The 12,500-nt window shown below is 38.7% G+C and overlaps 1 protein-coding gene across 2 annotated transcripts in view; it reads right to left on the bottom strand.

Annotated features, from left to right (window-relative positions):
* Positions 1-11,787, bottom strand: part of map4k2 (mitogen-activated protein kinase kinase kinase kinase 2) — a 29,581-nt gene extending 17,794 nt beyond the window's left edge. For both annotated transcript variants that reach the window (XM_029454849.1, XM_029454851.1), the window contains exons 1-5: positions 11,437-11,787; positions 3,144-3,201; positions 2,128-2,218; positions 1,749-1,813; positions 294-349 (exon numbers count right to left, since the gene is read on the bottom strand). In XM_029454849.1, coding sequence (XP_029310709.1) covers positions 294-349; positions 1,749-1,813; positions 2,128-2,218; positions 3,144-3,201; positions 11,437-11,529 — 363 coding nt within the window. In that variant the 5' untranslated portion in view covers positions 11,530-11,787. The remainder of the gene's footprint in view (positions 1-293; positions 350-1,748; positions 1,814-2,127; positions 2,219-3,143; positions 3,202-11,436) is intronic.
* Between the last annotated feature and the right edge of the window lie 713 nt (positions 11,788-12,500).

Below are 12,500 nucleotides of genomic sequence, written 5' to 3'. Positions count from 1 at the left end.
TCTGTCATCTCATAATCATCTGTCTATTTAAATGAGTTTTCTTTTTTAAATTCAGATGTATTTGTTGTCTACAACCTGATTATCTAATAAAACTGTGCAGTGAGCAGAAGGTCACTCACTGACTCTGTTGTGCTGCAGCAACATTTACCTCTACAGTATATTTAGTGGTCTGGCCGAGGTTAAATGCTATTTAGCTCTTCTGTGGCTGGGGAAAAACACATGAGTCATTCTGTCAGCTTCATCTTTAGAGAATTCACAATGCAACAAGCTGCCTTTCACACAAAAAGCCTTACCTGGAGGGTTTCTCTGCACACGTATGCTATCTGCTTCTCCTTTAATGGGCCCGTCACTGAGAAGAACAGTTTGATTAATAGAGGTGGGAGAAACGGGAAAAAAAAGAGCCTGCAGGTACATTTTTAAAAATAGTCTAACTGGCTTTTTTCAGAGCTCATTGTGCTTCTTCCACATCGGTTTTACAGTAATTATACGAATGTGTCCAAATGATTGGTGGTGATTACAGTCTGACATTTTGTGAAAACATGTCTGCCGTCTGAGTCCGGCACATGTTTAGCCTAGCGTAGCATAAATATTAGAGTCAGTGGAAACAATGCTATCTTAGCTTTGTTGAAACAACGCCACAGCCGTCTTATTTACACGCTGCATCTCTTTTACTTGGAAGGTTTACAAATAGACAGGTAATAGAAAATAGACATTTTCCTTTTTGACAAAGCTAGGAGAGTCTGTTTGTGCTAAGCTAGGCTAAACACATTCTTGTATGGCACAGACCACCATTACAGGCAGCCGTGTAGGAAAACCCATAAGTGTCAGCTTTCTAGTTGTAATTCCGTGTCACAGATCCATTTAAAGAAAAATACTGTATTTACAGCAATTTCATCGAATTCAGGTCATAAAAAATTAGCTATATGCCGTTTGTTTTTATCTGGCTTCACTTGTAAAAAGAACTGCGACTAATCAAAATAGGTCATTTATGCTTACCGGAAATTTTCATTTATATTGTGCGACTACAAAACAAGCAAAAGGGGGTAACAGTGTGTGAAAAGTAGTAATAAAGGAAGGTTTTCCTGCACGAACCCTTCCGTCACATGTTGTGGGGACTACAGTAGAAGCAACGCTAGCGTTTAATTATTTTTTTTAAACTAAGCTACTTGTAACTTTACACCTTCCAACATGTTAAAAGCTGTAAAATACATGTTTATTTAGAATGTATAGAAATATCAACGAGTACAACAGATGGCTTAGTTGTTCGGGAGGCTTTGACAGAGCTAGGCTTGCAGTTCTCCCCTGCTTCCAGTGTTTGTGCTAAGCTAGGCTAAACATGTCCTGGGCATGTTGGAAAACTTGTGTTATTCAAAATTGAAGTTACCCCATTGTTGGCATTGTAGTTACATAACACAACCTAAATTGTACTATATATTTGTAGCGGGGAAAAAGAAAGATACAAAGAAGCTAAGTAAAGAGAAGCTAGTATCTGCTTCCCTTGTTAACTGCTACAGGTTAGCAATAGGGGTATTCCCATTGTTGCCACTGTGCCAACATGACTGCCACATTATCTCTGAGCTGGACAAATGTTTTTTCTTTTTTTACATTGCTCTGGGTAAGAAACAAAAGAACAACGTTTACACTGTTTCTTTAAATGGTAGTGCAGCACTTGACTAAATGATCATACTAAAAATGGATGTAATACAAGGCCTACATTCAGAATTCTTAACAATTATTTGGATTTATACCGTGGTAAATATCCTGAAGTGACCCCCCACCGCAGTACTCCATGCAGATCCACAGCTTGGTGTTCCTGGAGAGAGACACACAACTTTCATCTTGGCGTTTGACATGAGCTCTGCTTATTCTCCAGTTTAGCAGGGATTGTGAAAGAAGCATTCAGTATCAAAAGGAAACCCTAACAAGTAGACACTCCCTAATATTCTGCCCACAAATACATACAGTACAATTCATGAGCTGCTGTGCCAACAATCTAACAGCGCACTAGAAAGAGTGGGAGAGGAATCCAGCGGCAGTGTGGGGAAAATGAAAGTCAAATTCCACATACTAAAGTCCACCAACATTCCCAGGAATTCTAAAGTCGACAGGCTGAAAAACACACAGCACCTGTGGTAGCTGCCGAAGTAGGCCACGATGTTTTTGTGCTTGCACTCCTTCATCATGGTGATCTCCTGCTGGATGGCCGTGATGTCATCACCTGAATGGACAGACAGAGTTTAGTGTCTTGTGTATAAGAGCACTGAGCTCCCACAGCTGGAGGAACACTTATAGACCAGTAAACTGTAGGGTTAAAGTAGTGGGAGAGATGGTATATCATTGAAAGTTATAGAATTCTTCTCTCGTGGTAGTGAAAGCATAAAGTGGGAATTTTCTACCAAAAAAGTCTGTAACTTTGGAATACACTTGACTTTTTAAACCTCATATTAGATTAAGTAAACTTTTGAACGTAATTTTGCACAGAATGAGGACTGTGCATTTTGTCCACCATCACTTACACTGAAATCGCTTTATGACCAGATGTGAGAGTATGTACAGAAGAACCATTTTAATGTACGTATTATCATATCAGCATTGTTTTAGGATAGACTTAAAAATAATATGAACTTTAATTAAATACAAATTAAGATTTAGAGTAACAGTGTGAGATTTGCACACTCGCTGTCGTGCTGATTAATAAATAAATAAACTGTTTAATATCAACACTCATATAGGCTTGTTGTATGTCCAAAACAGGTCAACAAAATGATAATGAAAATATAATATGATATAATAAGATATTGGTAGAATTTATGAGACAGAGTACAATAGCAATTTAGTCTGGTGAATTGTAGCACTACGAAGTAAACAGAAAAAATATTCATCAAATCTTATTTCTTTTTTTTTACTTTTTCAGAAAGAAACACTGACTCACATATTGGACTAATTTAGCGAACAGACTGGAAACAAGAGGAAACTTTGTCGTGTCCTAACCATTCTTAAGATATTTATCTTCTCTTCTGGATGACAGACAAGGCATAGTTCCCGAAATGTCACTGTTCATTCACAATTAAATTCTAATTCTAATAAATAAAAAAATCTTGTAAAAAAAACATATAACTGCATTTATGTGAAGTGTAACATACCAGGGTCGAGCTTGACAATCTTGATAGCTGCCAGTTCAGACGTCCTGATGTTACGAGCCTGAAAGGGATGGAAAATATATAACATTTATATATAAACATATAAATCATACAATGTTGTTTTATTGTTTCTCACAGGAAGTAAGGTCAACACATACTCCAAAACCGTAGACACACACACACACACACACACACACACACACACACACACACACACAAATAAATGATGCATTGATTGGTCTCAGTATGTTCAGCAGGCAGTGTGACATCATGGTTTAAATGACCATAGGCCATTCTCATGTAAACCTGTCACACCAATACAACCCACCATCCATCGCATCCCCCAAGTTGTATGGCCACAGGAAGATGGGAAACAAATCAAAAACACCTGTTAGTCCACTGCTCCCTTTGATAATCAAAGTCCTTATCAGACTAAACACAGGTATGTCACATTCCCTTACACTTGCTGTTGAAGGACAAAGTAAGAAGGTCTTTAAGACCCCCATTTACACCTCGCACTAATATAACATCTGTATCTGTGGAATAGACCGTACACATGGGGACACACACGGTCACAAACAAGCAGTAAACCTCACCAATGTCCAAATGACATCAGATTCAAAATGAAGCCTTCTGCTCAGAGTTCTGGGGAAATGCAGCATTACATTGCGGTTAGGCATCACCTAAAGCAAGGTCATGTAGAAGGGAGTCTTTTTGGCAAATGTTATTTCACCGCATACATAATGACTAGTCCTTTCTCTAAAATGTTCCTCTTTCTCAAGTCAATCAAGGTAATACTTTAGCTCCTTGGCTCATTATAACCTGTATTCAATCCGCAGAGCAGAGCATGTGCGTCATATGCGTTCCCCTGCAGTGGTGAAGGGCACTACTGTGGTTTGAAAAGACTGGATGTTGTGCCTTTCACAGCTGGTGTCAAGCTGCTCTATGCCACAAACGAGGCATAGTGTTGTTTTGCACAGCAATGCAAAATGCCTTTGCATCACATTACATAAGATACCCTTACCCTCAAAGGACATGCCAGATAACACCCTACAAGATCCAAAAACCACTGAGCAGTAATCATTACATTAGATTACAAGACTTTCAGCCAGGCTGTGATGAGTACATTTATTGAGTTCAATAGTTCAACAAGTTTTTACATCTTTTTGGCATCAATTAGTTGATGAATTAGTTGCAAAATGTCTGATATTTATTTAAATAAGGAACACATTGTGTTGATAATTTAAGATAACTACTAATCTTCTTTTCACTCGCTAGTGCCATTTTTGTATAATAGAGCAAAACACAGTCTTGTATAACAACTATTACAAACATGCACACAAATGTAAAATAACTTTATCCTGTCTTATGAATGTGCTCTTACTCATAAATGTACCCTTACTTACGAACGCGCTCTTTTTTGTGAACATACTCTTACATAAGAAGGCGCAATTACTCTCGTACGAGCGTGCTCCTACTTACAAATACGCTCTTACGCATGAACATATTCTTATTTAGGAACGCGCTTTTATGAACGTGCCCTTACTTACTAAGGCGCACTTGCACATTTTCAGATGCCATTCTTCAAGTTAAAAGAAGCAAGCAGCAAATCTGTGCAGTTATTAGGGCTTGCAAAATCAGGTGTGGTACACTCATGTAAGCAAATCCCAAAAAGTAAGAGGATAAGAAAACGTATAAATATCTTTGCATGAAGTCCATTCTTGTTTGATCGATCACATACAGCATTTTCCAAACAGAGTGTGACGCTTTGGTAATATTGCTCCCACTACATTCATGCCAATAAAGCATATTGACTTGAATTGAGTGTGATTACATTAAGTCGTGGTTGGAGCTCTGCATCATCAAAATAAGAAAACCTGGGCATATATCCAACTGCTCAGTAAGCTATCTTGATGATGAAGACTTATAATTAGTTCCGCCTGCTGTCTCACCTTGGCTTCAACCTCAACCATATCGATTCCCCAGCACAGGAATCGCTACAAATTGTATTGCCACAGAGACTTTCCTACTTTCCAACTGGCAGTCCCTCACAAGTGCCAGGTGAGTCAAAGGGTAAGACTGAAAGCAGTATCACTTACTACAGACTTTGACTGTGTGATAAAACATGCTTATTGAAAGTGTGAAATAGTCAGAGAGTCCCCAAACACATTTCAATTCATCCGCTGGGATCCCTGAAGATTCACAGCAGATTTACTGGCAATCGTTCTTGTAGTCTTTTGAGACATATGGCACTGGACAAGTGTTAAATGGAAAGTCAAACTGACAGAGAACCTAATCAATCAACATCACCATGGGAAAAGCAATGCAAAAAAAAACAACATTATTGTGACTTTAACATTATTTGTATTGTTCTGATCAGAAATGTTTAAATTCCAGTTGGGTTTCCAAGGCTTTAATATCAGCATCCATGGATTAGATGCTGTCAGCAGCCACAATGTCTTCTTTGATACTATCACTAAGAGACACAAATGTTCAAATCCAACATAAATGGGGATTTCAAGTCATTAATTTCTGACATAAATCACGTAGAACTTTCCATTTGCTACCAACTGTTCAACACGCTAGCTATAGTTGCACACTGATAAGCAGCAATCAATGTTGCAGTCAGTTCACTGTGAGCCAATCAGAAGTGATGGTGGATGTTGTTTCGAAGCAGCTATACCGTGTTTTCAACTTCCTCTATTCTTCCTGGGAACATCAGTCATCCCCATTCAGCAACTGCACTGACGTCAGATGGACTGCTTTTGACTCTGAGCATCCAAACAAATGGGAGGCAGCCACCAATGGGATAAGCAGGTCGCCTCAACACAACCTGTGGCTTGGCTGCAGTCACTTCCTGTTTTCTTTCCTGTTCTAACACATGGCTTCCTGTGACTACAGTGATAGTACTGTCTCTGAGTTGATTTGTTACATAGTAAAGCCTGAAATAACAGCAGTTTAGGGTTACATGCAAATTTGGAGCGGAAGCGTCACTGCACTTTGATCAGGCACCCGAATGGCTGAGCTAGAAATGTTAGAGTATGTCATTTGATTAATTGAGAATATAACAGAGCTACGAGTCTACAGTTATGCTAGCAGTCTTGTTGTGTTACTTAATCACAGCAGTGCTTTGAGCTAAACTTGTCAGCATTTTAACATGCGCACGATAACAATGCTAACATGCTGTAATGTTTGCCATGTTCAACATTAGCTTAGTTTGTTACCATGCTAACACGCTAAATTGGACCTGATGGAAAGTTAAGGGATCAACACTACAATTCATCCTGAGGGGAACACATTTGCTCTAAAGAATGTCACGGCAACCCCGACAATAGAAATGTCAACCTCATGGTATACAGCGTGCACTAGAGAAAGTCAGAGAATCAAGTTTTTCAACTTCTTGGGAACACAAACGTTTCATGGAAGTACATCCAAAAAAGTTGTGGTTCACTCTGAACCCAATTGTACACCAACCAAAACTGCCATCCATAAAGCCATGGCGCTAGCATTTGGCTAAAAATATTGATAAGGGCCGCTTTGTAGGTCTAAGACAAAAGCTGTGTCCTAATGTTGTACTACTTTTTTCTGACAACAAATAAGTAGAATTAGTAAAGTCTGCATAGAGACAAAGTGCAAATGTCCATGTCTCAATGAAGCACCCCGAGCTTCTTTCTGAACCATTTCTCTGTATGCTTAGTATGACTGCTTTGTGGCATTTGTGGAGAACGAAATCCCTCCAAATATGCTGTCAATCAAGAGATCAGTAAACCTTTCTCACTTCTTCTAAAGTCCAACATTAAACAGCACTTCCCATAAATCACACATGCAGCCTCAACAACCCTATTTAAAAAGAAAATGTAAAGCATCTTTCTAAAATCACCTCATACAGTAGAGTATACTAACCTACAGAAGATAACAATGATACTGATGCTTCATGCTACACCCCGTTACCAGCAGTGAAGCTAACCTACCCATGTGCTAAACCAACTGCATGAAAAACAGAAACATGGCCACTCACTTGCATTCAGACACTTATCTCTAGAGAGGTTTCTGACTCCGATGACAATGCTTTTTATTTGGGTTAACTAATCAACCATCACTTCATTGAGCTGCACCGTGTACATTATCATTCACACATATATGCGATAGCCTATGACCTGGTTAAATGTGCATGTATTTACCTTTATGCACAGTCCTGCTTGCCTTATATGAGCACCAGCATTAAAATACAATGAAAGCCTACAAAAATGTTACAATGGATTTGTACAATTTCCAGCCAATATTTCTTGACAAATTAGAAAAGTGCACTCAGTACAGTGTGTGTCAGATCTCCCCCAGGTGTGTCTAACGACCACTGCTGTAATGTTTGATTGACTGAATACAAACCTTGGCATGCAAATGCTAATGTCTCAAGTGGTATGCCAGATTAGCTCTGGACAGACAGATACACGCACACACCTACGACCGAAGGCATGATCGCCCTCCATTGAACAAAGTTACTGCAGGGAGCAGTGACTGCGTTTTTTTTCACAGTTCTGTGTGTATGCATGTATTAAAAAGTGACATAAGCATTAATAAGTCAGCTTTGAGGTCACAACATGAGCCAGAAATAAGATTGATACTCTTGTTTTCAGAAAGGAAACAAATGTATTTCTCAAAATGTTGAACTATTCCTTTACATCAGGGGTGTCAAACTCATTTTAGTTCAGGGGCCACATACAGCACAATTTGATCTCAAGTGGGCCGGATCAGTAAAATCACAGCATAATAACCTAGAAATAACGAAAACTCCAAATATTTCCCTTCGTTTTAGTGCAGAAAATGTTCAAATGTAATCTTTTTACAAAACATTATGAACAACCTGAAATTCCTTAAGAAAAAAAGTTGCAATTTCAACAATATTATGCCTCAGTTTATCATTTACACATGTGCATTACAACTTACAGATCACAGTGTATCTACAAAGGCACAACACATTTTGTCACAGGTATCTGGAACAGTATTTAACTTTATGATCAAATAATTTTTACACTTTGCAAAGTCCTCCCGCGGGCCGGATTGGACCCTCTGGTGGACCGGTTTTGGCCCCCGGGCCGCATGTTTGACATCCCTGCTTTACATATACCAACATGCACTTCGGGCCCTTAGTAAGTTATGATGATATGGGAAGGATAATGCACTCAAACATGTCCAGATATAGAAAACATTGGAACTTCATCTCCATCGTGTCTGTTATTTTCTTTTATTGTATGAGTTTGTGATATAGTAGTAGTATTATTATAGACATGCTTAGATGAGAGCGAGTATTGCTCAACCTTTCCAGCACCACAGAGAAAAGTTCACTTCCTCAGCACAAAATCTGCAACCCTGCTGCCGTGTGAAATATGTCTCAGCAGAAGTATGATTACACAGTGCACAGTCCAACAAGCTATGTTGACACTGCTTTATAATCTTGACTTTGTAATTAACCTCCACAATAAGCTTTAGCTCTGGGTGTCGATTCATCAGAATCACAAAAAAAATAAAATATGCAGAGATAAATCATAGAGTGGGCAGAGATACTTGCTTTATTCCTGGAAAAGAAAAAACTAAAAACACTGCCACTGATGACACATTTACAGTAAAACCCATGGCTAAATGCATCACGTTCATGCCAATCTACGGTTAAATGCCTGTTATTTCCAACAACTTTTCATGTTAAAATAGCAGCATACAGTGCTGTGTGGCAAAAACAATAAATACTTCAACTACTTGAATTGCCCAGACATCACTAGACTGAAGTCAAAGACCACTTGAGGACAGAAACGCTCTCCATCTGGACTGGCTGTGGCTGGTCGGAGCCACAAGAGCACATGGATCAAGATTAATAAAAAAAGGGTCACACGACATATGAGCTCCTCTGAATAATAGCAGTGTAATGAGAGTCCATTGATAGCCCACACAGTCACATGTCTAGAGGTTTCACACTTGACTGCTGCAGCTATAGTTCTACCGAGCCAACAGCAGCAGTGGGAGTGATAATGTGCTATTGTCTGCCACTGTGTGTAGCGCTGTTCCCATTCACAGCAGACACACAGGCTGCCATACGTCCAAATGTTACAGTCATGCAGAGATGGTTGAGAACACCACCGTCAAGGTCAGCTGACTATTGCTCACACAAGAATGTATGACTATTTTGTTTGAGTTTTCATCTGCAGTTTGTCATCATCTAAGGGGCTGAAACTCAATCAAACAGTTCCCCTCAGATCTAAGGAGTGTTTTAGCATCTTTCGTCTTTTTGTTTTGATTTTACAGCCAACATCTTTGCCGTTTTGGTTCAGTTGTATTGCTCTCATCTAGTTAATTTTCTTGTTCAGCACCAAACAGCAGGCAAACACAGTTAGAAACTAGAGGGTGAATATAGTGGAACATTTAGCAGCTAAGGAGACAGATTTTCTCCTCAGGATTGGTGGAGACCAAAACGGGGCTAAAATAAAATGGAATATTGGACTTACATTCCTCAAGTGGCAACAAACACAACTGCAGATGCTAATGCAACTCTGTTTCTGCTGGATGTGCAAATAAGCAACCGTTTGCTAACAGGGTAGCACTTTTATAAGGTGATGATTTAACAATGTTGTGTTTACAGTTTGTTTCACTGTCACCCGTGGCCAAAACAATCAATCAATGCAGCTTTAAAAAAAAGAGTCCTCCACTGATTATACATCAAACTCCCATAACAATGTCAGACTCACAACGGACAGTTTTCAAAAAAGGATCAAAATCTTTATATATTGTGGGGTAAAGCTCTTTCAGTAATACAATCAGCTCTACACACTAAAAAAAGAGGAATATCTGCTACAGCTAAATGTGTGAATAAATGGAATCTGGGGTTTGGATTTAAGAGATGAACAACTGAAGAGAGGAAAATAAAACTTGCCAAATAAAAAAAATTCTGGAAAGAAAACTATTTATTATGAAAGATCCACAAGTGTGATCATTTCACCGAACGGCTTCACTTACGTAGGCTAAATATAACACAAGAGGGAAAACTTGAGTGGAGAATGTAACACATACAGGGCACGAGCCTTCATCCCTCCAACTGAGTTCACACACTTAATCTATAACAAGGAGCTCTGAAGCTGTCCTGCAGGCTTCACTAACAGTCTGTCGCTCTAACTTCACTTGTCATCTTCATCTGTAGGCAGAGCAGTTTCCGGAGCTGCTGTTGCACTGATTGAATGTTTAGCCCAGAACATAACGTGCAAAGTTTGGCACGCCTGTGATGAACAAACCACTGAAAATAAAACGACAACACACTGAAAGAACACAAAGAATTGTATAGCAAGCAGATGGGATAGTTGTCTTCATGAGAAATGTCCTCCATGTTTCTAGTTTGGGGTGTATAAAAAGAAACAATACAAATTCTTCTGTTGCTTCTGCAGGATGCACAAGGCACCGGGGCGTGTTAACAGCGCAGGATGTTTGCATCCTTACACTGAAATTATGATGTGAAAAGAAATATGAGCTAATGTTGCTACTTAATAACTTGGTTGGATGGTATGGGAGTATACTTTATACAGTGCAAGTAATGTTAAAAAGTAGTAGTTTCTAAGAGCCCACGGGAATGCCTTAAATTTGCTTGATTTGTCGAACGCTGCAAAATATGACGAAGAAAAACGACAAATCCTCTCAATTGAGAGGCGGGGCTCAAAACATTTGACATTCTTGCTTGAAGAAAGAGTGAAATTATTAATTTGATTAATCGATTATTAAAATAGTTGCAGATTCATTTTCTGTGGATCGATTAATCAATTTATCGTTGCAGCTCTATTCCAGATTATTAGAAATATTATGATTATACCAATATTGCACTACAAAATAACATTGAGATACATTTTCATTGTTTTTTATCCATCCTCGTTAAACTGACCATTTCCCAGAGATCCCTAGAAAAGTATTTTACACTCAAGTATTTTTTTCTTATATTGTGAACATTACTTTGACATTGTATCTATTTTGATATGTAGCTGATTGTGCGATCTGATCAGAAAAGGCAATTTAACCCTTACAGAGGCAATAATAAGAATTCAGTCTTGATAAATCTCTTGATTTTTAAGGTTGAAAAACGTCCAACATGCAGCAGTTTATTTTTTATATATATCAGACTTGTCCACATACACAGTTTCACCTTGATGACAGGAAGTGAAATACCTTGTAGAGAGTGTGCAGTGAGATAATCTCTGTTCTTAAACTAACACGTCCTGATGGAGTCTGTACTGCGGTGAAAACACGGGGAAATGTTCTCCTCACTCACCTTGAAAACATCTCCGTAGGTGCCGCACCCAATCCGGTGAATTAACTCGTAATCATCCAAAGGGTCCAAAAATGACACTCCTATCGTGTCCATGTTTAGAGACACCTCTGGGTGCTGTAGGTGAGCCTGGCGGGCTTTCTACTCACACATCCCAGCTGTTGTTGTCCGTGGAGAAAGCAGCAGCAGATGAATACCGAGTGACAGTCTGACTGGCAGGCTGGCTGATTAATGGGAACTAATTGGAGGTGACTAATTGCTGGGGAATCGATCCGGCTGGTAGTCACACACAACTCCGCGTACCTCGACACGCTACAGGCGTCTGTGTGCAAATAGTCCCGGGTGGTGCTGTGGTGGAGTCAAATCACGCATGAGCAGAGACATTCCACACTGTAAAAAAATACAAGTCGTTGACATCAGTGAGCTAGAGTCGACCTTCAATGTTATGCTCAAGTTCGTGCTATTTTTCTGCCAGAAAAAGATACAAATGTAAGAGTGATTAAAGAAAAATAATCATGGTCAATGAAAACTATAACATATTAAAGGCAAAGTCAAGTCAAAACTAACTTAATTTCGACTTCGGAAAGTCAAGTGAGTTTTATTAATTTAGCTCATTTTATCAATTCATACTTCTGACTTATTATCGCATGCTAGCTACAGACTGAGCCTATAAATATGAATAATGGCTTATATTATTGACTTACAACTTAGACTACATGTTTAGACTTAACATTTCATAATATGTCATTTAAAGTGAACAAATGTCTAATACTTTGGTTTTACCTGGAAAACTAATGAAATTCCCATCAGACTCAGCTATACTTTGTTTTGTGCTAATTAGCTAATGTTAATATGCTAATATAAGGTAGTGGAAATGGTAAACATAGTCTAAGTGTAAAATAAAAACTCAATACTTTGACTTATTTTCTCATAATATTGACTTAGTATCACTTACAAAGTAGACATTCTGATTTTCTAACTAAATAATTGACAGTCTAAAGTAAAACTTCAAAAGTATCTCAATATTTGCATGGAATCACAGCATTTTCACATAATTTTGACCTGTT

Source organism: Cottoperca gobio, chromosome 18, assembly GCF_900634415.1.
Source record: "Cottoperca gobio chromosome 18, fCotGob3.1, whole genome shotgun sequence".
NCBI classification, from domain to species: domain Eukaryota; kingdom Metazoa; phylum Chordata; class Actinopteri; order Perciformes; family Bovichtidae; genus Cottoperca; species Cottoperca gobio.
The sequence above is the reverse complement of the archived record's forward strand: the minus strand, read 5'-3'. Positions and strand labels throughout refer to the sequence as shown.